At 38.6% G+C, this 27,146-nt stretch overlaps 1 protein-coding gene across 3 annotated transcripts; it reads right to left on the minus strand.

The window, feature by feature from the left end:
- Positions 1 to 13,695: 13,695 nt before the first annotated feature.
- MTFR2 (mitochondrial fission regulator 2) lies at positions 13,696 to 27,079 on the minus strand. 3 transcript variants are annotated; one of them, XM_053972287.1, is made up of 9 exons: positions 23,236 to 27,079; positions 22,518 to 22,649; positions 22,067 to 22,171; positions 21,697 to 21,821; positions 19,514 to 19,728; positions 18,225 to 18,525; positions 16,040 to 16,226; positions 14,398 to 14,532; positions 13,696 to 14,268 (listed from the first exon to the last, which is right to left on the minus strand). In XM_053972287.1, exons 1-8 carry the CDS (start codon positions 23,296 to 23,298, stop codon positions 14,434 to 14,436), a joined length of 1,227 nt encoding a protein of 408 aa, XP_053828262.1. In that variant the 5' UTR covers positions 23,299 to 27,079; the 3' UTR covers positions 13,696 to 14,268; positions 14,398 to 14,433. The 3 variants fall into 3 exon arrangements, with proteins under 3 accessions (XP_053828262.1, XP_053828261.1, XP_053828263.1); XM_053972286.1 differs by having other exon boundaries at positions 13,696 to 14,532; XM_053972288.1 differs by lacking the exons at positions 13,696 to 14,268; positions 14,398 to 14,532 and adding an exon at positions 14,541 to 15,082.
- Between the last annotated feature and the right edge of the window lie 67 nt (positions 27,080 to 27,146).

A 27,146-nucleotide genomic window follows, 5' to 3' on the forward strand; every position in this document is an offset into this window, starting at 1 on the left:
TTCTAAGAACTTTTCTCTAAATTTCTCCTTAGACCTGCTGTATGCATATGAATGGAGTTCCCAGCAAGGAAAGCATTTCCATGTAATTTTCCAAAGCATGCAGTAGAAGGACTTTCAAACCCCAGGGAAGATGTTTCCCTGGTTAAGTATTTAAAAGAGAGTTTTCCTTAAACTACTGTTTCAGTTCCAGTAATGAGTTCTCCTTAGGATCATTGGTCAGTTTTAATCTCCATTTTCTCATTTGTGTTTCAGACCGTGTTATTTATATGTGTAACATGACAGAAGCTTTTGAAGTTTAATTGAAAACATGAGAAATATTGATGTTCTACACTGATAAGTATTTCTAAGTGAGAAATACTTGTCATCACTGATGGGTATCGCTGCAGGGACTCGTCTTGACTCTGACACATTTCCAGAGCCAGAATTCATCTGTACCTCAAAGTGTTCAGCAAAAATACTCACATAGTTCATGCCATGCAAATACTACAATTAAACAAAATACAGGAGCCGGAAATATATTTTGTTTCAGTGCTGTTTAGCCAACATTTTAAATTTAAACTTTTCTAAAAAAAAAAATCCACCCTTCAGAATCACAGTAAGTGTTTTCCTGTGTCCCCCAGAACACAGAACTGCAAAATTGATTTTGGAATGAAGCCCCTTAGAGATCTGTCCTATATAGGGTTGGAGTTGTGATGGTTTCTCCAGGAGTCTTCTACATAGTCACCATTGGAAAACCACTCTGTTTTCAGTAGCAGATTTAATAGAGTTATTTTCAAGTACAGCCAAATCAATACATCTTCCCATTCTGCACAGGTACCGTCTGGATGGATGCTGGTGTTTAATGGTTCAAAACAAAAAATGTAGACCAGCAAGTTGAAATGCATCAATAAACAGCAAAAGAAAAATTAATTCTATGGCAATATTTTTTTCCTGGCCAAATACTTAATTATGGTTTAAAGTTCAGGTGGAAAATCTTGGAAATGTATCTATTCTAAGAGAAAAAAAAAAAAGTAATATGTATATGGCAATCAATACAGACACTCCTTTAAGCTAAAGGTGAGGAAGGTGGGGGTCTCTCCGATGTCCAATCCTCTTCAAGATAAAATGAGTGCTATTACAAATACTCTGGTTTATCTACAAAGCAGGTTTGTGGTGTCCCCAGTTCTACACCTCTCAAATCTTTCAGTGATGTTGTGTGGAGTAGAGTCTCAAACACCTGTTTAGGGACTGACAGCAAATGAATCACAGGTTAGAGAAGAGTTTAAAGTCACTCTGCCAGTAAAACCAGTAGATCATCTCACTGTATCCTGGGCTAGTTTGGCTCTTAGGCAGAGTTGAACACTGTGCAACACTTTAATCCATGACAATTGGATTTTGTTACCAGCAGCAGCACTTCCTAAAAGCTACCTTAGCCATGCAGGGCCATGCAGACCTAAACACAGAAGGAAGTATCGCAACAGCAGATTAATTTTAGGTCAGATTTTATATTAATACAATTTAGAGAGAAGATTTGAATCCTGTACCCTACAGAGCTCTAAATATATTGTACTACTAGATTAGGAAGGGGATCTAGGTGTCTTAAGAAGTTGTAACTAAAATGGAGTATTAGAATTCATACAACCAGAGTTGTCCTATTATTTCCAGCACTCCTACCACCTAGAGATAAATTCAATTTGTATACCAATCATCCCTCTCTAGAAAGTGCAAGTACAAGAGTGGGAAGTGCAAAGAGTGGCAAAAAGCAATTTGAATCATGAAAAACCTCCAGGAGGGAGAGAGAGGGAAAAAAACCACTGTAGCTTCATTAGTGTCACCTATAAAAAATCAGAACATTTGGGCAGACTGAGAGCTTCTGCTTTCCCCAGATCAAAACATAGGTAAACAAAGTGCAGCTGTGCATATGGAAGTTGCTGCCATAAGAAAATATTAACCTTTAACCACATAGAAAAGCTTAAAAGATTGAACATTTACAAGAAACAAAAAGGGAATTCCTGGTTACAAATAAATATTACTAAAACTGCAATCCTGAAGAAAATACACTTTAATACTTAAATCCACCATTAGTTTAAAATGATGCTTTCCTGACCTACTCATGCCGCTCAACAGCTGTTACATTCCAAATCCAGATTTTCCATTTGTATGTGTAGAGGATTCCTATGAGCTTAGCTCATACATAAGCATATTTATGAAAGAAATACAGCTACCAAAAAGAAAAATCTGTTGCTACACTTATACATGTATTTGATGCCCAGCCTCATTTGTATAACCAGACCTACCAACACCTGCAGATATTCTCAGGAGCTAGTCCACACTAGGCAACCAAAATGCAAAGAAATTAGGAAGTACTGGAACATATGGTAGATTCAAGGGCAGATTGAGAAACTTGTCCCAAAGACCACTTGTTTATGTCTACCATGCTTTGTGTTGGGTAAATATATTTCAAGTCAACTTCTAGAAGGAGGAGAAAAAATAGATACATTGGTATCCTCAACTGAGAGACCAAAGCATGAGTGGAATTACTTTGTTTAAAAAAATGTACTGCTTTGCTGGGATGAGGTTCCATGTAGATGACAAGTAGTTTGGGGCGTCACCACTGCCCTCTGTGGTACCTTTGCATAGCACATTCCACTCAATGCATCAGGAAAGTTACTGCCACCAGCTCCACCATTTCTGCATGGACCATTACAGAGTGGCCCCTTGCACTTTGGTGCTTTGAAGTCTCTTTTATCAGTACTACGGCTGAATTAATATGCACAGAGATGTGCATGGTAACTGCCCCAGCTCCCACGTGAAAAGAAAATCTTCCTCAACAATGCCACTGCCTGAAGACTGCCTATATAAAGGCAGATATTGGACAAATCAAGAAACATAAATAAGATTTGGGATGGGTACATCAGCCACTCAAAATGCCTAAGTGACATTAGTACATTGGTTTTAGGTACATAAAGGTATGTACTGAAGTTTTAACACAGCAAATACACTTCCTTAATTTAACTCCATTATAGCTACAAAGATGATACAGAAATTACCTGATGGGATTAGTGAATTAAAGTGAAGAATCTTGGATAAGAAGCTGTGTAGTTGATTTCCTTTTGCACTTGATCCTCACAAATCCTCTGTGCTTGGTCTATCAGGAGTCCTGTCTGGAGTCAACTAAAACTGGTTATCAAGCCTCATTTTTACCTTCTTAGAGATCTTGCCCTCATCCCTTCCCCTCCATACCTAATTATGGCCAGCTTCTTGAAAACACCAACTAATCACAAGCAACATAAAAAAATATTTGGGAAATAATGGTATTTATTATGATTCCAATCATATGTTCTATTCTTTTAAAGAGCAATGTGATTTCCCCCTCCCTCTCAAGAGAAGCAGGGAATTGTTTATTCTCTGAGATGCTCTGGATTTAGCTGGAAGATAGAAAGATCAGAAACTGCAGGATATCTCATGCAAGAGAGCCATAGCAAGAAGCTTACTGCTCACTCAGAGAATGCAGCAAGTAAATAAAATTCTTGTGAGTCCTTGCTATCAGCCAGACATGGGAGGGGCCTAAGAGACTTTGCTGCAACTCAGAAAGGTATTAAGTGGAAGCAAACACTTGCATGCAAGGTCACAGCTCCTTTTTATTTTGCCTTCCTTGATAATTCCTGTGTTCTCCCTAGATAAACCTGTGGAGGTTTGATTGTAATAAAGCCTGGCTCTTTGATTTCAAGAGAAAGAGCTTCCTGAAGCTCAGATCCGCTTCAATTCCCACCCAACTTTTTATTAAGCATATTTTACAACAGCATGAAATATTTTCTTCTTTTTAAAGAGTATTTCAGTTTTCCAGTTTTAAGAAAGAACAGTCAATAATATTACTATTAATGTTTGCTTAGGATGAAGCCTAAGAAAAGTCTGGACTTCAGCTGCCCAAGACCTAAACACGTCACAATATAATCCTGTGTGACCAATAGCCTCCATTTTCTTCTGACCAGTTCCATTACTTAGGCCTTTATGTTGGACAGGTTTTGAAATACAAACCACGAACAAAATTATCTGGCATTTTGATTATGGCAACTCAACAGTCACACTGCATGAGAAATGCTAAATAGAGGTGTAGCTTAGTTATTTGCCCTGTGGTTACACTTTGGAGCACTCTAGTAGTTATAGATCAGGAACCTCACAAGGGACACCAATGCTGCTCCCATGGCAAGTTGTTATAATAGAAATAATTTAATAGCAGATTCATGTTAGAGGTCAAGAAGCAAATCATCACAGATCCTGGAGAGAGCTAGATGTGACAGGACAGCTTTTACTTCAATGATAAACGAGCACAACTTCTATGGTTTTGCAGAAAAAGTAAATTGATGACCTCCAGGTACCTTAAAAAACCTGTATGTGTTGCTAGGGGGTTGGGGTCCTGTTTTTGGGGGTTTTTTTTGAGTTTATTCCTTCACCAATCTAACTGCAGTTCTTTCTTTCGGATACTTCAGTGTTATTAATTTAAAGGGAGAGCTTACATCATCACTCTTGAGTTACTTGACAGCTTGAAGTTTTGCCTGTGGGTGTTACACTGCTCTCAGGGACATCTTATATAATAATGCAGATGTCATTTTTTCAGCTGGCACAGCACATCTACAAGCTTAAAATTTACTGAGATTCATAATGGAACGAAGTTGTCTTAAATATCTGAGTATCGGCAAAGAGTTTGCACCTTCAAGAGCAGCACTAGTTACTCTGTGAAACTAAAAGTACTTTTGAGATGTAAAACAAGTACAGTAAGAGCTGTTCTCTTTCTGAGACAACCTATGATAAATACACTGGAAAATAAACATATAAGGAAGGAAGGCACCATTGTCAAAAAGGGACAATTGTTTCACTCTGTAGTTGGGTCACTGTCAAACCAGCATTGAGTTCTACTACAGAGAAGAAATAAAGAAGAGTCACCACTTCCCACTATGGATGTCATGCTCATTATTGAAATGCACTCTCATTTCAATTATTTTAGTTTTTACTTCCAACAGCTGGCTAGTATTACCATTTCTCTCTGTTACAGAAAGAAGCTTTTAGCACTTTTTTTAATCTTCATGCATTCACAGACAAATCAAGTCACTGCAAACAGATTTTCTGTTTCTGAAATAATACCGTTTGAATGAAACAGCTTTATAGTTTTTCAACTGACTGTACTAGAATGTACTTTCCTTCTGAAGAGCTAACCTGCTATGGCATTATCATTGTGGCTTTCTGGCATCATTAACATCTTCATTGTTTCTCTCTATGTAAATTCTGGTTTTAATTATCCACTAATTTTGTCCCTTATTTCATTACTAAAAATATGAAACTGCATTAGCCCAGTACCATTCTCTGTAATCTTTAGTAGAAATACTTCCTTTCAGTCATTACTATTATCTGCCAGCTAATCAGTTCTACATCTATTTAACATCTACTTTTGTGGGTAATAAAAATGTTGTATTTTTATTTACACTGTTCTACTGCAGCTATTTTTGTTAAAGATGATTTAAAACATCTGTTTTACAATAAAGTCACAAGAGATCAGTCCTGTTAGCTAAGTATTTCCAACTGTGCAAAAGGATACCATTGTAGAGGTTTTTATGCTACAACTGATACATGCCAATTGACCTATAGTAATGTGTCTTAGACCTCTTTTCTTAAAAAGAAAACCTAGATTACACAATTTTCTGAATGTCTGTATTACTGTAAAGTTCATTCAAAGTAAATATAAAGGGCTAGATATGTCCAACAGCCAGCTTCTTTAGAATTTGTGGATTTAAATTGCTTAGCCATCTGCAGTTCTAAGTTTTTTGTTCTAGTTTGCAGGGTTTAACTTATTGCTCCATCAAATAACTACTTCAGTGATAATTAGTGATCCTGCTTTTTTTTTCTACGTAAATATATTCAATTTTTCCTAAAATCTATGCAATTCCTAAATGAGACTTTTACTCATATTAAAGCAATGGAACAGCAACAACTTCCAAATAAAAGTGCCAGGGCCAATTACCAGGTGTGATGTTCACCATCCTCAACCTGTACTGGGTCAGCTATTCACCACTACTGTGCTCAGTCAAGATCTGGCCAAGTACCATTTTCTTCAAAGCTTCTAAGCCTTGACTGTGAGACCTGTATGCTGAAGGATGACAAAGAACTTAATCCTGTGGTAAAGATCCTTCACACATTTTGCTATGCTAGAGAAGAGGAAAAAGGGGATACATGGAAGAAAATACTGTGATTTGGTACAGATGTGTAGAAATAGCACAAGTGTCTCTGGGTTCCCCAGGCAACTACCAGCTTAGAGCACTGTTACCATGCTCTTCTCCTAGCAACAGCTCCGAGAGCTCACAAGGCACAAAACAGGATCTCACAAATTCTGTTTATTTTGCTCGCCTTATGTCAATGTTTCTTCAATATATTCTTTTATTTGTGAACTCAAAAACCTAATTTAACATCAAAAATTAGGTCAGTGACAAGCTAGGTTATACAGCAGATTATTTGGTATAAGACTCACTAGGAGCTGCGTTGTTCTGATATACTAAATACAAAGTATACTCTTCAAATCTGAAAGAAAAGGCTATGCCACTACTGAGAAATAATAAATGGGCTGGGGATTTGCTAGAAGTCTTGAAAAAGCAGACTCCTCAGAAATCTAACTAGTAAAGCCTTAATATAATTCTTATACATGCAGATAGTACATATGAGAGGAACAGAAAGAAGAAGCAAACACAAATGGATAAAAAATATTGGAGTGGTCAAATGAGCAGATAGGAACAGCAGGTGTTGATAAAGCTCACATCTCACCTGAGTGAAACCAAAGTATATCTTCAAACTACCTGTTTTTACTATTACAAAACACTGAGCTAGACATTATTTTCCCACTGCACATGCTGGTAAGGAACTCCCCACTTAATAAATTAAAACCAAGAACACTGAGCTTAACCTCTCTTCAGAAATACTTCCTTACAAGCAAAGAGAGTTTAAGAACAGCTTATCAAGCCTGCCCCAGTAGATGACAGTCAAACATGGTATGCGCAAGTCAAGCAAAAACAACTGCTAGAAAATGGATAATGGAAAAAGATGAGTAAAATAACAGACAAACAAAATTGAATAAGAAACAACAGAATGCACACTAAAAAACCCCAATATTCCAAAGGACAGAAACCCCTCACTTCAGCAGTAGAACACACAACCTCTGCTATTTCAGTTATTCCTACAGTTCTCATTATAGAAAAAACACGACAAATACTTACAGCTGTAAACTGTAAGGTAACAATGCATCAAACAGCCATAACACAAAAATAACACAGGAAAGAAACTAACACTAAGCTTACTTTAAATTTCTTCCTACTGCTCCTTTATGCCAGCAGCTGTTGCTCAGTGGCAACTGCCTCCCAGCAAACACAGCTGCTGTGTTATGGCACAAGAACTATAAAGTGAAACAGAGAAGTGGGAACAATCAATCTGGTTTAACTTTTCCTACTAAATAAAATGCCAATTGCCAAAGAGAAAGCACAGATGGCAAGAAGGAAGTGGACACTTTGAAGATTGACAATATTGAAGGTTAAAATTTTCCCAGCTCTGCAAACATCCCCATACCCAGCTTTATGGATACACCTAAACTGGTTCAAGTCACTGTGTACGTGGGAGGAGCAAAGAATGCATATGTTTACAGAAGAGCAGTATAGTGTTTCATCTGAAAGGAAAAAAAAGGGGAATTTCTATGCCCCATAGTCACGTTGACTTTCAATCAGTAAAAAGTGGCATATTTTCAGTTGTATAAGCTAGAAGTTATGTGTGTACTGGACCACAAAGAGAAATCTCCAATGGCCATTTTACATGAGATAAAGAGGATATTTTTTCAGAAAAAAAATTAGTGCCAGGTCAAGCTCTTCTCTAACTCACCACATAAAATTTTCAGCCTGTTCTCCCAGAAAATGAAGTAGCAGTTTTGTTTTGTGAAGAGAATAAACAAGCCAGGTGTTGACTTTTTACTAATCCAAGTGCACATAAATATAGTTCATCATAATGCTAATAAGATAGAATCATCTACTTCTACAATTTAGTGTATACCACTCTAAAAATAAAAAGATAAAGGGATTAAAATTTTGTTGTGAGACTTTATGCTGACAAAGCAGAATTTCTTTTTAGTTTAAGACTTGCAACATAGACCCGGTGTGATACTGCTCTCTTGTGGTTAAACTCATGCAGATCATCTGCAAAATGTAACAACTATCTGTATCAATTATTTTAAAAGATATTCAAATGTATTTTAATCTAAGACATTTTTAGCTGATGAGCAGTTTGAAGCAATCCGTGCCAGCTCCACTCCTGCAGACTGTAATGCCATGTCTCTGTTACCTAAAGAGAGAATTTATACTGCTGCTTTTGCTTCTGTGACCCATTGAAATCAAATGCCTAAAATTAGCCTTAAACAAAAGGTAAGAATACATCCATCCCAATAACAATTAAAGTCTGAACACTCTTCCTAAAATACATAAATAATTTGCTTTTAAGGCCTACTTTAGCTTTCCAGGCTGGATGAAAATGTAAGCAGAGATTAAAATGTAAGGAGGTCTAGAAACACAGCTGAAACAAAAGCAGCATGCTCTTGCTCATTCAATGTGGAAAAAAAAAAAAAATAAAATTCACACTACAGAAGGAGAAGTCCTGCTGACAGGATTATTGGGGAAAATAATGAATATCAAAAGAAGGGCCTTTTGATTATTATAATCAAAATTTGTAAATTATCCAGCCAAATAATACTGACATGTGCCAAATTTCTCTGAAATAGGAGGACAGCTGTCATCTTTAGCCTTTACTCACAATACAGTTTTAGATATTGTGAAAACTAGCACCACAATTCAAGACTGAGTTCCTAAACAAAGTGTTTCAAGGCATAACTATGGAAAATTATGTACATTGCTCTAAACCACTGAAACATCTACAAACAGTAAGCCTGTCAAAGACCCTTCCAGACTGTGCCTTTCACATTTGGCTAACTTGCAAGAAACAAAAGCAGAATCATTTACACAAACAGATACAAGCTTGATTAATGGCATGTTTCCTTTTACATAACTCAAATTACTCTTTCTAATGCATCCACTATTTATGACTTTATAAGATTCTTCCTTTTTTTTACAAAAAATTTTCTATACAACTACAAGATACCTGTTCTTTTTGCTATACTGTTAATACAGAGTGACTTCAGCTTCCTAATTCAAAGTATTTTGAGAAATAATGAAAAATTTCCCTCTTTATATATTGGTAATTTACAACAGCTATCCTATTCCTGCTAGTTAAGCTACATGCTGTATCATCAGACCTTTGAAATTAAATTGCCCTTCTCTGGACATGCTCAAGCACCTCCATGTCTTTTCCTGCAGTGAGGGGCTCAAAACTGGACATAGAAATCAAAGTGTGGCCTCATCAGTGCCAAGTACAGGGGGACAATCACTGCCCTGGTCCTGCTTAGGCACACTGTTCCTGATACAGGACAGGATGCCACTGGCCTTCTTGGCCACCCAGGCACACTCTGGCTCATGTTCAGACCCTGCCAACCAGTACTCCCCCAGGTCTTTTTTTGCCAGTTGGCTTTCCAGCTGCTCTGTCCCCAGCCTGTAGCACTGCATGGGGTTGTTGTGACCCAAGGGCAGGACCTGGCACTAGGCCTTGTTGAATCTCATACAGTTGTCCTTGGCCCATTGATCCAGCCTGTCAAGATCCCTATGCAGAGCCTTCCTGCCCTCCAGCAGATCAACACTCCCAGACAACTTAGTGTTGTGTGTGAACTTAGCAAGAGTATACTCAACCCCACATTAAGATGAAGACAGAACTGATTCCTGGGAAATCCCACTAGTGACCAGCTGCCAGCTAGCTGTAGCTCCATTCACCAACACCCCCTGGGCCCAGCCATCCAGCCAGGTTTTCAAAGTGCATCTGTACAAGCCATGAGTAGCCAGTTTCTCCAGGAGAATGCTGTGGGAAACCATCAAAGACTTTACACTGAAGTCCCTAGTTAGCTAGGACTGATGATAAATGATGGAAAGCGGCTCAGTGAGCATTTCCACCAGCTCCCTCAGTACTCTTGAGTGGATCCCATCTGGCCCCATAAACTTGTGAGTGTCCAAGTGTGGTGGCAAGTCACTGGCCATTTCCCCTTAGATTATGGGGCTTCATTCCACTCCCTGCCCCTGTTTTCTAGCTCAGGGGGCTTGGGTACCTGGGGAACAAGTGGTCTAGCTATTAAAGGATGACAGAAGAAAGGCATTAAGTACCTCAACCTCTTCCTTGTCCTTTGTCACTATGTTTCTCCACACACCCAAAAAAGGATGGAGCTTCTTCTTGGACCTCCTGTCATTACTAATGTATTTAGAGAAACATTTTTTACTGCAGTAGTCAGACTAAGTTTTAGTTGGGCTTTGACTATTGTAATTTTCTCCCCAAAATTACCTCACAAAATTTTTGTAGTCCTCCTGAATTGCCTGCCCCTTCTTCCAAAGGTCATAGGCCAAAGCTCTCTGTCCAGCCAGATGGGTCTTCCCCACCAGCTCATCTTTCAGTCCATGGAAAATCACGTCCTCCTCTGCCACTAGCATTTTCTTCTTGAAGAATATCCATCTTTTTTGGACTCCTTTGCCTTCTGGGACTGCCGCCCAAGAGATTCACTCAGTTTCCTAGATAGGCCTGTCCTGCAGAAGTCCAGGATAGCAGCTCTGTTGACTCCCCTCCTTACTTCTGAGAACTGAAAACACTGGTGCTCTGTGATTACTGTGCCCAAGATGTCTTCAACCATCACATCACCCGCCAGTCCGTGTTTGCACACAACAGGCACAGCAGGGCACCTTCCTCACTGCAAACTATTCAATCTCACACAGATGTGCAACAATGCTCTAAAATATTATACACCATTAATTAATAGATTATTCAGATAAATCTGGAAGGTAATACAGGTGTAGCTGAAGTCAGTGCCACTAAGGAAAATGTACTGGTACATAACATAGGGGTGTGAGAACCTGGTAGAGGAATCAGGATGATAAATATCTCCCAGGTAGCTACAATCACTGGCAAACACATTTTAGATAAAGTGGAAGTGAAATTTGGCTGCAGCCCTTGCATAACACTGGGACATCAGTTGTTTCAATAGTCTTGCCTATAGAACTTCTTTCCCCAAAGTATCTGATCAGTAACTCAAGGTTAACTTGTGTAGCAGGTTCCCTTTGTCAGTTTGGCTTTTGCAAGAACCTTATATATAATTTTACTATTTAGGTGGGACTAAAGAACAATGTAATTAATTCCTAACAAGAAGAATTGACTGAGGGCAGTGAATACTGTTGCATACTCTCTGCTCTATCTTTATCCAAAAACTCTGTACCTACACATACAGAGAGAGTATATAAATTAAATATATATTAATATAATGATTAATACATGTGAAATTATATATTAATTGTCCCTTACAAAGTAGTGAGTATCTGGACAGGTCTGGTATATTATAGGAATACGTCAGCAGTGATATTCTGACAATAATTGTCAGGTAATTGTATTAATTAGTCTCTCTGTAATGGGAAGCTCACTGATAGAGAACTCAAATCTTTTAGGATCTCCTAGAAGAAAACCTGTAAAAATGTTTTTAAAGGACTGCATTTCCTTCTAGCCCTTTTACTCAAAACATTTGAAACATTTACTCATTTCAATTTTATCAGCTGGAAAATTGGACATCATATACATAATTTTTAAGTCTTTCTAGTAGAAAAACAAAACCAACTTCCATTCCAGCAACCACCTCAGCACCTCCTGAAGGAAGACATCCTGCCCAAAAATTCACTGGGAGTGGTAGAAGAGTATGTTTTTCAGACTTCTTCAGTGATAAGAAGGCACAACCTTTCACAAGATCATGCCAGCAGACTAATAGAGCCCTCATGCTCCTGAGTCTCCTCCTCTCCCAGATCAATAGCACAACTCTTGAGTTGCATTGTGACTGAGCAATTCGGTCAGGGACCTTATGTAAACAAGGGCCATTGTAGGAAAACCATGGAATGGATTCTAGGTGGGCACAGGAAGCTTCAGAGAACCTAAAGCTGCTTCCAAGTTGTTGATACAGAAATTTTAGTCAAAGAAATAAGATGACAAAGCCATATTTCCATCACTTCTGAAAAGGGAGAAAAATCTCTGCAACAAGTGATAGAACTTTTCATTACTAACTTCTGCTAAGCTTTCCAACTTCTTCTTATTAAAAACTGACAGATGTTACCAGATACCACCCACAGACTTCTTTTCATCTGGAACTACATAAAATAAAGAGCCTGTTCTTCTAACATGTGTAGGTGGGGGCAAAAAAAAATTCACATGGTCCACTATTTATTCTTTTCCCTAAGGAAATGGATCAGCTATAAACTGTATCATTGTACAATTTACATCAGAATGATAAAAATCAAATAATATCCAACAACCAGAAGGGTCTAAAATTTGCAGATGCTTCTGACACTAGATCATTGTGTTAAGAGGTACTGAGAAATTTCTCCGAAGTCCCTTCTAAAATGAAAATACACTTCCAAGGTCAAAATTCTCACCGCAAACTGCTCCTGTTGGCCTAACTTGTAGTTAAATGATGAACTCTGGTGAAAACAGAAAAATTGCAAAAGGAGTCCAAAACTGTTCTTCATGAAGACAAGAAACCATTGGTCACATAAAGCAACTGATGTAACCACTGTATGGCTTTGCACACAATTCAGTCTCTCAAGAAGGAATTCCATACTGCTTGTCAGTCACAACAGCAGGGCCACAACCTCCAAAACCCCCTGGATCTAGGAATGCTGATACAAACCAGGAGACGACTTGCACTCACTGCACTGCAGATACTGAACAAGAGAGAGTCAATTCACAGCCCTTATACTCACTGGGACTCACCTGTCTGTATGTCCTCTTCAGCAGACACCGCATGGACTTCCTTCGTTGTCATTGCCTGCTGCTCTCGTACAGCAGAGACCAGAGCAGCAGACATAAGACCATGAGGAGCTTTGATGGAAGAGGGTAAAATTATCCATTATGGGGCTGAGCTGGATATTCTGTACAGATTCCATAGCAATTATCAAGTTTAGGTAGAGAAAGCAGCAAATGCTTATTTTGGAAGAAGCATTGGAAGAAAGTGAAGGCCAAACCGTTATGTACCAATCAAGGAATGGGAGAATATGATAAAGTTCAATAATTATTAAATCCAGAAGAAATAAATGCCCAGAGGATTTAATTTTAGAAGCATAATATATCAAATCAGTTAAGCTCCAGTTTTAGTCAAAAGACAATTTTTAAAACCAAAATGCAAGTATGGTATCTGCACACTAATTTCTTACAACTGTGCAAATAAGACTCATCAGTAAGAGGGGATGCAGCTGTCAGTCTTCTCCATGTAAGTGAGCAGGGAAATAGAAGACACACAGGATATAAGGGACACATTCAACAGTCTGACAGGATTTGGGTTCTATACATCAAGATTGTTAGACAAAAGATTACGTGAAAGCAGCTCCTGTAAGCAGTGGATCATAACAAATTTGTAAATAAGTGACTTCATTAAATCATTCCTACTCTGGTAGGAAAAAATACAAGTTGTTCTTTAATTAGTTTTAGATAATGCAATTTAAGAACTTGTCTAATAGAATCAGTTCTTAAGATACAAAAGAGTCTGCAACACAAAAGGCCACTACCACACACATCTACAATACAAAGAGAATTTTATTTTATAAGCTCTTTTGCACAAAACTGAGTTCATGTGCACATGCCAAGATAGAAATTAATATTTAATTACAAAGGAATTTAGACTGTGTGCTAGCAGATCTCTCTGCATGGTCTTTTTTACCTCCGAATGCAACTCCCTCATATTACAGGCATTTAATAGACGACCTGCCGTTTACTCACAGCACAAAGTTCCACAAACATGAAAGTTCATCTCTTAACCCAAAATAAATTAGAAAACTGTTTGAACCTGGAATAAGGAGTTGCATCAGTAAACTGCAAAGAAAACCAAGGCAACTATGCTGCTCTCATGAAAAAGTATTACCATTATATACAGTAGTTATAACACACTTAGAAAAAGTTTACACTTCCTTGTTATTTACACTGGAGTGCAGAGAAAATACCTCAGCTCCCACAGCAATAAATCTTTGTTTTCCCCGCACACATTCTGCTTTCTTGAATTCCCCAGGTTCCAAAGACACTGCTCCATAGCAACAGAAACCTTCTCTCAGTTCTGTGCTTCTTGTAAAAGCATCACATTCACAAGTTTGGCTACTGAGAAACCAAAGAGAAGGAAGAGGTAATTCTACAAACCCTGCAACACCCAAACTTCAACAGCATAGGAAAGGCATGTTCTGGAACAACACATTACAGCACCTTACAGCAGTTTCAAAGTAGACCCACCACTTATACACACTGAACCTTCCTTGGAAGTCTCCACTATATCTGAGCTCTTGCTTTCCATGCTGGTACCTGCTTAACTCCATCAGTTCTTGTAAGGCTGGGTTTTGCATTTGGCTTCAGACTGCAGTGCCCTACCTGAAGAGGGGAGACGAAGTCAAAATTATACCCAAGAAACTCTTAGAAGATAGAAACTAGAAGAAAAACATTTTGGAAGAGTTGTTGCACTACTCTCAACATAGAAAGAATAAAATAGTAAGTCTGTGCAATTGGTTTAAGTACATTTATTCTTCAAAACACTCAACAGTTAACAGTTAGAGGCTTGGTCAAAAACTCTTAAGATTATTCTGTTTTTTGTATCTACTCCTGAACATGCTGGCTTTAAGCAGTCTCTCTTCCAGGACTTTATAATCCAGCTGTCAGATCCTGGAACAAAAGCTATTCCATATACAAGCTGTTCCAGGAGCTAGTTTTGATCTTTGTATCTAGAATCAGGTATGTCAGCTATACAGTGCAATAGTCTGCAGCATCAAAAAATACCAGCATGGTTATTTTTAGGACATTTTAATTTCTCCTTTGGGGGTAATACAAAAGTCAAAGAAATTTCTTAAGACTGCACCATGTACTGTTGACACACTGAAGTCTGTAAAATATATGCTACATTTAGCTTGGAAAATCCTTGAGGCAGCTGAAATTTAAAAAAAAAAAAAATCAAATCATTACCACTAGAAAGAGGAACACACACATTAGTTTTCCTCAAGTTTTCAGCCACACAGCTAGATACATGTAAGAGCAGCTTCCAAAGAATATCTAAGAATATCTGGATTTCCATTGTATGTTCTGCTTTACTATTTCCCTCCATTAGGGTAACAAATGCCACAAACTGAATCTTTTCTATCACTCTTACAATAAAAAGACAGAGAGACACAGTTTAAATTAGTGCCACCTATTTCTATCCATCTCATCTGAGCAGTTCTGAGGTTTGTGGAAATGCCTAAAAAACAACAAAACATCACTGCTGGACTGTATAAGCTGACATAGATGGCACAGGCTGATATGCAGAAATCAGTGCCCAGAACCACCTTAGTCCAATGGCTCTGTCTACCACTTCTTTGCTCCTAAGAAAAACTGTATTCTTCATGGGCTTTACAACAGAATCACAACTCATCTTGGATTAAGATTCAAACTGTGTGGAAACTACACTCAAAGGAAAATATTACAGACTCTGCATTTATTTTCATTTCTGAGCAGTTAGGGTATATTAGTCAGACCTTTCTGTACCATCCTAATATTCTTATTTGAAAAATTAGTCAATAACTATTTAAACACACAGTTTCCACGCATGGATACCTGCCAGGTTACCATCAAGCTAAGGTCCATAGTTCAATCAACTATGAGCTGAATTTTTAAAATCAATCTTCCAAGTTTTTTTTCTTTGCACAACTAGAAGTGCATTTACCAGTCTAAATCTGCCCAAATTAATTTGCAATTTTCTGCTTTGATTATACTTTAAAGAAAGTAACTACCAAGGCTGATAGCTAAAAAAACTGTAGAGAAGTTCTAGACTTCTCTGAAAGAAAAATCTGCAACTATCCATGAAAACAGCAGTAAGTTCAAGAATACAAACACACATATAAAAACATACCACTGGCACCTCAGGACTAGAAAATGGAGAGCTATCAAAAGAATTATTTTCTTTGTCCAGGGAATCATCTTCATCATCATTTTTATGTGCAAATTTCTGCTTTAAAGCATGAGTTAGTACAGCAACTGGATCCCAATCTGAACTTTGCATCTTTTTGGGTCTAGAAAGAGGGGTACCTCCAGGAGACCTAGGAACAACAACAAAAAAGTTATTGTCTCCTAACACTAATCCTGTACTCACTAATCCAAAAGCTAGAGGTACAACTTCTGTAAACACCCTGTTCTATAAATCCCCCATTACACAAGTAATGCTGCTGTAAGGTTAAAGCAATTCATCAAATACAACTGATACAATTACACCCAACACGTTGTCAGCCACATTCTTAACCTTTTAGCCTGAAAACACAGCTTGATGCTGTTCCATGAAGAAAGCTGTCAAAAAGTCAACACAAAGTGTTAAAGTATTGCAAATAACAAGAAAAAAAAAAAAGGCAACATTGCAGTTTTTATACCAAGTAATTTATAAGTTATATTTAAGTATGTTAATGGGAATGTCCCACTAAGGTATTTCATAATCACTGGGAACATAATTTAATTTAAATTTTATTCATTTTTAGTTCATTTAAATTCAGAAATCGAAATGGCACCTACACCCCAAAACTTATCATAAATGTGGAAGCTAATGACTAGTCCAAGACAATAAATCATAAGACTTTCTAACCATTGAGAAATCGTAGGGGCGTGGTGGGGTGGAAAAATCTAGAGGTGTTCAGAGTTCTGCTTGTAAAGTGCAGTCTCCGGGCTGATGATTTGTACCTAATAATGCACACTGACAACACCAAGTTCTAAGTCTGGCAGTTACAGTAATTGTTGCTTAACACAAAACCTGAGCGGACTGAGCTCATGGTCCCTATAAAAACAAGCGCTAGCACAATGTGTAAGACAATGTTTGGGTGGTAGAAACTGGGATTTTCAGCCTCTCAATTTCTGAGAACAGAGGACTTCCCTTTGCAGTGCACACATTAAATTACTGTCAGAAAGATTGTAACAACTTTGATCATCATTACTCCCCCCAAAAATATAAATTATTCATTACTCAGTTAAGCTCTACTTCAGAATACATGTAGATGCCTAAATCCAGAAAGCATTTTGGATGTACAAGCTACCACTTCCTGCTAATTATGCCCTTGCTCAAGATGTTAAAACTGTCACCCTGAAAATCTCATTTTCTTCACTCATCATACATGGAATTATAGAGAAAAAAACATATACAAAGGAAACACACAGGTTTACCTAAGTGCATTTTATATTTGCTTTATTTACTGTGAGAATGTAATCAAAAGCATAAAGACATGCTTTGGATTTGCATGTAAATTATTTGCCCAAGTTCTGTGCTAGTCATTTTTCATAGTCAGCTCTCACAGTTAAGAAAATGTTGAAATGAGAATGCAATTAGTTTTGCCAAGTGACATTCCCACATTGAGAGCTTCAAATATTCATTACAGGCTCAGTTTTTCTTACTTTTTCAGCCCAAGAAATTCAGAAAAGAATCCTGAAGGTGTAATTTCTATTATACCTCGTATAGCAGAAACCAGAAGAGGTACTGAAGTCTTTAGTAAAACATTTTTTTTACAAGTCAACTGCACTTACCATCAAAACAGCTTACCACAAAAATATTTATAATCCTATTGAATACAGCACTATTCAACTGCACTACTGAAATACAAATTTATGAAACGTTTTCAATAAATTATACAGTATATGTTTTTATAAACACTTCAAAGCTTGAACCAGGATATTCTGAGTACGCTAACAGTAGTTTTCTAAAATTTCCCTGAGGATCTGGCCTTTCACAGTGAATCCAGAAGGGTTATTTTTTCAGATCACTTTCCTGTGCTTGTGCATGCAATCCTGTAAGCAACCTCTCAACTCCCCACACCAACCTGAAATTTGCATACTGAAGCAGCACAGTAGTTTAAAATGCTGCATTAGTCAGCATGTTTTAAATGCATCTAAAAGCCATGTCACAAGCATCTTACATTTCCCATTGTGAACTCAGAAGCTGCCAACTTGAGTTTGTCAGCAGTAGCTGCTCTTTAAATGACTGGTGTTCTCTGGTGCTACTGAACTGCTGTTGATGCTTAGATAGCCTTGGCTTGCTGAGATGCACGTCCAATCCAACCTACCTCTCAACAGCTCGCAACTGAACTTTGTTTAGGTCTTTCAAAACATCCATCATACTGGGAAAGTTCTTTGTCCTCTGTGGATCAGTACCGTTAGCTGCAGTTGAATCACTGTTTCTTGCAGCTCGGCGTTGTTTGATAAGTTCCAGTGCAGAATTACTAGCATCAACACCAGATGGTGCACCAGAAGGAAGTGGAGGAGGCGAGGGAATTACAAAGTGATTGTGAGAGACGGACAATGGGGTAGAAGTCATGGCTGGCAGTGGGTAAAATCCATCTGGAGTGCTGAGCGTTTTAAAGGCTTCTGCATACAGTTAGGAAGAAAAACAACATGTATTAACATCTAGGATTAATCAGTTTTAAGTCAAGATAAGACTGCCCTGTGAAAGCAGTCTTTTTTTTAAACACCTTGCACATTACAATACAGAAGAACTAAACTTAAAACAAAGAACATTACTTCAGACCCACAAATTCAGAATACATGAAGTAATGAATCTGAGCTGTCTTGTACTGCTCTGATTTTCACTTCTTGTGTCTTCAGTCTAGGCATTAGATAAACCAGCAAAGCAGCCTGCTGCTACATATGGTGATCAATGGTCTAGAGGTTACAATAACCTACATGAAGCAAAAGATAACTGTAAAACATGTAAAACAGATTACAATACTGAGTGCAATGGAGAAGAGAGAGAAGACCCAACAGAACAGCTGAATCACAGAAGTGCCTCATAATGCCACACAAAAGTAACTACCTTGCACCAGTACAAGTATTTCAGCAACCACAGTGGGGTTGGTCTGCAAGTAAGGCAATTGAGACTCAAAACTTACCAGGAAAAAAAAAAGAGGTCACAGGATAGAGACCAACTACCTATGACACATCTGTCTGAAGCATTTGTTTTTGTTAAAGCCCCAACCAGACTGACTTAGAAGTCTTTTTCTACACATTATTTTAATAATTTGTTAGAAACAGGGCAAAACCCCAAAGGGACAAAGTCTGTAACTTTTTTAAACAGTTATTAGTAGCCTATAGATAGTGATGTTACTAAACTCTTTCACCATCATGGAAATTAGTATGAAGAGTACTTAGGATCAACTGCATTTGAACTTGGCAAACAGACCACAAAATAAAAAAGGCAAAGTGCACCAAATAGCAAAAAGAAAAACAAAATACTATATTCAGTAAATTTAGTTGGTGTGTCTTCAGTTAGAGAAGTTGTTCTCTACCAATATTGGACATGGCAAGCTCTAAAGCAAAAAAAAGGAACACTGGTTTGCTTCGAATCAGAAAGGCTTACGTGAGGGAACACTTCCCAAGGTCTGCACTGAAACAATTGCAGCAATCTGAGCACGAAGAAAGGTCAGCTCATCTTCAAGCGCAGAAATTTTCTGGAGCGCTGCTTGATCAACACCGATGTTTTGTGCACTGTTTTTCGGAATGCGCTGTATTGAATCCAAACGTGGACATGGATCAGAAGGAGCTGTACTTTTCTCTTTTCTCCTCAATTCAGTCCTACAAAGCAAAAAAAAGGTACAGTTTCAAAAGCCTCAGTCAACAATGGAAACCTCAAAACTACTCGGGCTGTTCAACCTCACTTTTCCAACTATTTAAGGAAACTACACTTTTAACCACTCATAACTTCTGAAATGTTTCAAGTCTCCCTTTGCTCAAGTACAATGAAGACCCTTGCAAAGTCATCATAAGAATTAGTCAAATAATTCACTCAGGGATAATTAAACATCATAAACTCATACAGTAGGGATTGTCATTATTCAATAATTGTTAGACTGACACCATAAGGTGTCTCTCCCTTCTTGCCACATGCAAGGCAGGAGAGGCAAAGAATAATGATCTCTTAATTAGGCTTCAGAAATTTTAGCCATTTATCAAACTCTAAGATGAACACTGCAAGCAGAAAAGTAGTTACAATCTTTCAGAAAATGTACTTGAAAATAATAAGGTTTAATACAGACATACAGAACAAGAATCTCACCTTCTGTAAGCTACTATAACCAAAAACAGCCATTAGAAAATTGCACTGTAAGTCTCAGGTTTTAATTTTAAAAATTGCTTCAAGTCTGTGCCTGCAGAAATAAACTTAAAATACAAGTAAAAAAATCAAACTACCAGAATTTAATTATGAAACACAAAAATTAAATTTACCTGATTCATTTAAGATGCACTAAGCTTTGATGGAAAAAAAGCCCAGACCTTTTCCCTTATTTTAAACATCCTTTTACTTCAAATCAGACCTGAAGCACTGCTTTCTGATTTGCCAAAACTCCTTTACTATAAACACTACTTGAGAAGGAAAGGATATCAGTTAGAATAGTTGTTCTTGAAAAACATCCCACAGAGCCAGAGGAGGAGGAGGAATAAAGAATGGAAACAACGAAAGAATGAACTGTCATAGTTCTGTGAATCTTGCCAGCTGAAGAACAGCACGAGCAGGACAAAACAGGCCAGGATTTTTTTTGTTCTTTCAACAATGTTCTTGTTCTTCTGCTATTTTACAGGTGTTACAAACAAACTTTTATAATTTAACAACTATGCCTCAGGAAACATAAGATGAAACACACTGTATCCAACTTCTCCAAGGAAAAGTGTGTCATTTGAATTCATCAATTTCTTGTATTTTCATTACTGGTAAGTAACACAAAGGTCACAGACAAACAAATGCCAATATGAATCAGAATTACATTGTCCTATACAGATGCAGTACAAGACAACACAAGTGTGCACATTTTATTCTTGCTTCTGGGTCTAACTCATATCCTTGGATTTTGAACAGATCTTTAGAGGAACAGCAAGACAACTTCCTATTTCTTCTCCAGCTGGGAAAAACAAAAGACAAACTTGTATACTATTTGTGTCTGCAAATTCTTGGACAATTTGTCATTTCACACTACCTGAAATATTTTGTAATTTGTAAAAATATTTTCCTTCAGCCCTCTATAAAAGCTAGAAACACTTATATAAATTATATTAAAAATTCTTTTAAAATTTTAAATAATTATGTTTGTTTTTCCATCAAAGCAACCATCAAGGCTTACACATGACACTGTAAAAATTAAAGCCAAAACAATATATTAAAATATTTTTTCTTGTTTCCCCATTTATAAAGTTTATCAAACGGGGTGTAAACTAGAAGGATAAAAATAGTCTTACAATATACTGCAACAACTAGCTACCTCCCTAACAAAATACTCTCTGAGTGAATATCATTTAAAGTACAGTAATGCACCTGACATACTACTATGAAAAGAAAAGAGGCGAGTCAATTTCAGAAATCTTTCAGAAAAGAATGCTTTACATAGTCATAATCTTCAGGTAAGGAGGAAGTGCCTTCCCTCCCTCCTAAACCCGAACGCCCAAGATGTTTCCAGAAAAGGTTAGGAATAAAGGAAAACAAAGACAAAAGCTCACACCATAGAAAAGGCAGAAGTTATTTCTATTATTCCTTTTTACACTTTTACTTACCTAAGTCTAGTACATGCTTGTCCTTCATCATTTGCCACCCACAGGACATCAGCAAGTGATGGAGCCACAGGAGCTGGAGCTGTACTTTGTTCATCATAACCCAATGGACTTGGGTCTTGAACAAACTAAAAACAAACAACGTAAAAAAAAATTGTATGAAGGGAAACTGGATTCAGCATATATTGAAGATTCTGGCTCAGCAAAAAGGAATTTTTAAACAGTGCTATAATGTTTAAGGAGGCACCAAAGGGATCCCTAAGGGATGCACCTCACAATTACATAAGCTAAAAAGAAGAGGAAACCTATCATCAAATTAAGAAACAACAAAATACAAACAGGTGAAGCATACATATGACAATAAATTGCTTACTTGAAAAAAAGGTCTGGGGCAGGGCTCCAAGGAAAGAATTGTTCCAAGTCTACGGACAACACTTCGAGTAGATCCATATTCCTTTTTTTTGCAAACAGATGTGACCTAAAAAACAGAAAACCTTTGAACCTGAGAAGCAAAATCAAAGCCCCCAGTTCTTAATCTCATTTTAATAAAAATTATTTAATTATCTCATGTTACAGGTAATTAAACATAATGCAGTTTGGTTAACCTAACTTTTCAATGCTCTTCTCAAGCTGAAAGTCTGAAGAGGCCTACGCTGGTCTGACAGACAGTGTCTAAAACACTGCCAAAATATAGCATATTTTAAAGAGGCACAAAGGCCAACAGCATGAGATACTGGCAAAAGTGCCCATTTAATTAACTACATGCAGTCGTGTAAGTCCTGGGAAAGTACAATTAGCAAAGCAATGAAATAAATTTAACATACCTTGGCCTGATACTTCCTTATGACAGCATATAACTGCTGGAAATGCCCTCCTGATGAGACTGCTGAAGGTAGGCATGTTCCGAGAGTACGACTGATACCTCTGCCAAATACGTGAGTTTCAAAAAACACGGCCTGTCAAAAAAACCAGCAGCTTCCAACAACGGAACCAGAAAGTAATCAGGGCAGCTCAGCCAAATCAGCATTCCTGGAGACACTCGCTGTTTTCCCACAAGCAACGCTAGGACTGTCTCAGAACCACAAGCTGCAGCAGTGCCTCACTGCTGACAGCCCCCACTGAGGAGCTGCCCACGACCTCAGCTCCAACATCAGCCCCTGGCACGGCATCCACGCCTCTTTCAGCTTCCCCGCCGCACCTCTCCCAGGTCTCTGAACACACGGCATTAACTGCTGCTGGGGAAGGGGTACGTGGCCTTTTATTTGAAAGGGCGGAGCACGAGCAGCCAACGCCACTGACTTTCTTACGTTCAGTGCACGGCGAAAAGCGACACTTGACCGGCTGTGTCAGGGCAGTGACCCCACGCGTCCCCACGTGCGGGCAGCGTGTTCCGACAAACCCGGCTGCGGGCAAGGAGGGCAACGAAGCCGCCCCACCGCCCGCGGTGTCGACCTTCCCTCCCTCTGCCGAGCCAAGCGGCTGCAGGCGAGACGCCCCGCCCGAGCGGCTCTCCGGGCGGAGGCAGCCGCCGCGGGGTCTCACCTGGTGCTGCGGCCAGCCGAGGTAGCGCAGCAGCCGCCAGAGGAGCTGCAGCAGCAGCGCCATGGCGGGCAGAGCCCGCGGCAGCGCCCAGAGCGAAGCCGCCCGCGCCCGCAGCACCACCCCTGGCCGGGGGCGGGGCACCGCGCAGCCCCGCCAATAGGAAGCCGGCAGTGTCGCGGCAGAGCCAATGAGCGGCGGGGCGGGCCCGTCGCGGGGGGTGTCGGGAGGGAGCGGTTTGAACGCCGCGCTGCCTGCGCCTGCCCCTCTTCCCAGGAGCGCTCCCGGGAATGCGGGCGGCGCGCCGGCCGCAGCGCACCGCGGCCAGCTCGCACGCCTGACTGACCAAGGGACTGTACTCACAACAAAAGCAGCTTCTGCCTCGGCGACGGCAGAACACAGTACGCACCAAGAGAAGAAATGCGCCAGACCCTGTTAACTCACTGAATTAATGGCTAGGAGCTACACTGAGATGGTTTAGGCCTTCGATCTAGCAAACTCTTAACTACTTCATTCAGATACCTAAAACCAATGCACAAAGTATCCTCAATGCAACAACTGCCCAATAACACCTCACTACAAGTCAAAAGCTGGCTTTGAAATTCTGCACTTGCTCTTTTATCTTGCATTTCCTTCCTCTTTATAAGGAAGATTTCTACTGTTTTCCTCAAGAAAATTTGAAAACTTCAAGAAAGTTAGCAGTGCTAACAGTGCTTCTAGGAGAAGAAATATCCTTTTCCTCCAGCTATGCAGTCGATGTTTGGAGATCACCTTCCCTCATCTGTGCAGTTGGTGCTCCTATTGATAGTACCAGAGTTCCTACAGCAGCATTGCTGGTTACTGTTATCCATGTCAGGTGGATCCATTCTCTAAGACCAAACACAAAGGAGTAGCAGTACTGTAACACACTGTAGCAACAGCATACAGCTGGTTCAAGGGACTAGGAAGGTTTAAGCTTGAGGAGAGAAAGGGTAGAACATTTTAATGGATATTTAGAAAAAAACTGTACTATAACACTTGCCTTAAAGAAAAAAAAAAGTACTTATCACCTACTCCTCCAACACCTTACTAAAGAAGGGAGTGTCAACAGAATGGGAGCAACACACAGCTCTACTGGAAAGCCAGGAAGAGACAGGGTCTCTCAAGCAGCAGCAAAACCGAGGCAATTTAGTTTCACTGCAGCACCAACTGCACTGAATGAGAGGTGCAGTTGGTACCCGTACAGAAATGCTTCAAGTCAGCAGGTACAGCTCTCAACAGTACAAAAGGGATCTGCAGGATCTTCTACACAAAAGCATCTTGTAACAGGCCAGCTTTAAAAGACAAGGAGAAGTGACACAGGGTTCAAGGTTTAATGCTGCTGCTGTACATCCTGGAGCTGAGCCAAAGCTCAGGGAGAGCTCTCCTTTTAAAGCATTAGCAAAACAATTGCAGGAAAGCTTTACTTTTATGTAGGTGCCCACTGTTACAGTAATGCTGACTGTTCCTGGGAGGGAAGTGGATGTGAGATTTAATTCCAAACCAAGAAACTAAATGGGACACGGTACTAACAGTACAGCTACTGGATTCAATGCTGGTTGGTGGCCTTTTTTTTTCTGCCTAGTAAAATGTATGCCTGATTTTATCTGAACTGGAGGGATAACTTCAAACTCTGTGAATCCACTTCATCTCTGCATGGTCCTTCAAAAGTGCTTCATTGCTAGAGAGCAGTGAGTCAGAATGAGTAGCTGAATTCAAAAGATAGTTAAACATTTTATACCAGCATAATGTCTACACAATTATTTTCCCCTGTACCACCAGTGCTGGTCTTTACCTTTTAATAAGAGAAATGCAAAATGCACTGAAATTCCATTCACAAGTCATGCAACTACCTTAGCAGCACCAAGTGAAAGCCTCAAAAATGTTTTTTCTTAGCACAGTGAAAATTCACTGCTCACGTTAAAAGACAAGTGCTGAAGCACTTGACTTTTATTAAAAAAGTGAACTCCACTCCCACTTTGTTTCTTACAGATCTCTCAGACAGACTGCAACATGCATCTTTGACTACATTACCTCTTAATTGGAATTAACTCATTTAAAGAAATGCTAGTGGGCTGTCATTGTGTGTTCTGTAATCAAATTACATTTCTGATAAACTACAATGAAATTGGGGATTGCAGAAAAATTGATTTTTATGATCTAACTTCCAGACAGGTTTGTAGGATCAAATGCCATTACCAAAGCAATCTCTACCAGATCTCCTTGGATATTCAGCTGAAGTACAACATTTAAATTTGCCTGGTCTTGCAGGAATTGTACTGCTTTGTGACACACAGACCCTAACAATCCACTTTCAACTTAACATAAATGATACAAATTACCGATTCTAAAGTCATGACAGCTCAAGCATATCTTGATCCTGTTCAGTTTCAGAATGATGTTTAATTTTACTTCATTAGGACAGGATTTGACTCTGATGTCAAGTTTGCTTTGTTCTCTCTTTTGCTTATTCTAATTTAGTGTACACAAAGTCTGAGTTTTGCTGAGAAGTCCAAAGAATATTCAGTTTATCATTTCGAAGAGCTATTAAAAGATGCACTGTACATGTAAAAGCAAATCTTTCAACAACAGTTTAGTTGGCCTCAAATGTTTTAATACATAAAGAAGGAATGACTATTAACTAACTACTACTGGGAGACAAGTATTATTCCTGTTTCCCATTCTACACAGCTGCTGGCAAACTAGTACAACCTAAAATATAGTTTCTTCAGCTACAATGAGGATTATTTTGTTTTCCTGCCTTCTAGTGTTTAATTTATATAGGGGAGTTAACTACTCCCCAACAGTAAAGCAAATAAGAAGGCATACATTATATAGGTATTTAATACAAACACCTCTATGAAAGCTTTTTTTTTTTTTTTTTTCCTACTTTTAAAGACATTATGCCACGTGACGGGGTGAATAAGAACAGCTACACTTTTAATTCCACATAACATTAAGATTTAGCTTATCTACAGCATTTTGAGAAAGAGAAACAAAGTAATCTTCTTCTATTAGAATGTCCTTGTTCCGGTAATTCAAGTATATTACTGTCATTCTTAACATTCTAGAGGTTAAGTGTGTACCTACCACTCAAACTAAGCTTGAAGGTTTGTTACTTTTGTTAAAACAAACAAAACAAACAACCAACCAAACAACAAAAAAAAAAAAAAAAAACAAAAAAAAAATCAAAAAACCCTTAATATCTGCACTTCAGCTACAAAAATTCTTGCAGCACAATTATTAGAAAACAGTGTTGAAGAAAGTAAGATTAATTTCCCACACTTCTGGTATACATGAATTATCTTTACCAATTCAGGTTTTAACATCTCTTGCTTTATTTTTTCAGGGATTTTGTGGTGTTTTGTTTCTCTCCTCCCACCTGCTCCTGCCCTGCTCTCTCATTTTAACTTAAATGCTGTATACGTGACTGACTCACTCTTGCCAGATTACATACCCAGAGAGGCAAGCCCACAAAGAGAAATTAAAGAGGCAATTCTAACAAACTGTGAAAAGAAACTGCTAAAAAAGAAACTAGACTGATACTGCCACCAAATTAACTTAAGTGTTCTGCTAATGACTAAGCTATCAAAAAATGCACTTGAAACTCACTGTAGTTCATATATGCATATGTATTTCTTGGGCTACCTGCGACAATGTGTTATCGGGATGCAACAGCTACCAATGAGAGTGACGATTTTACTGCTTAAGTAGAATTCTTGCTGCACCCTTGCAGGTGAAATAAGAATCCAGGTTTATCACTATGTAAATGTGATTCTCATGAACTAACATACAATCAGCATTTTGCACAACTGTTTGTACTTATACTGTGACTGGATAACTACCCTTAAATACAATTCTTATAAAAAGGCAACAGAGAAGTAGTAATCAGTTTA

The sequence above is a fragment of the Vidua macroura genome, chromosome 3, assembly GCF_024509145.1.
Source record: "Vidua macroura isolate BioBank_ID:100142 chromosome 3, ASM2450914v1, whole genome shotgun sequence".
Taxonomy (NCBI): domain Eukaryota; kingdom Metazoa; phylum Chordata; class Aves; order Passeriformes; family Viduidae; genus Vidua; species Vidua macroura.

Bases quoted from the DNA above. Each gene is read 5' to 3' on its own strand.
- MTFR2 (XM_053972287.1), bottom strand. From the start codon at position 23,298: ATGGCGCTGCTGCTGCAGCTCCTCTGGCGGCTGCTGCGCTACCTCGGC. The intron at 19,729-21,696 runs GTAAGTAAAAGT...TTTGCTTTGTAG, and splicing joins CAAGCATGTACTAGACTTAG to GACTGAATTGAGGAGAAAAG. The intron at 14,533-16,039 runs GTATGTTTTTAT...TCCCCTCTTCAG, and splicing joins CTAGTCCTGAGGTGCCAGTG to GTAGGGCACTGCAGTCTGAA.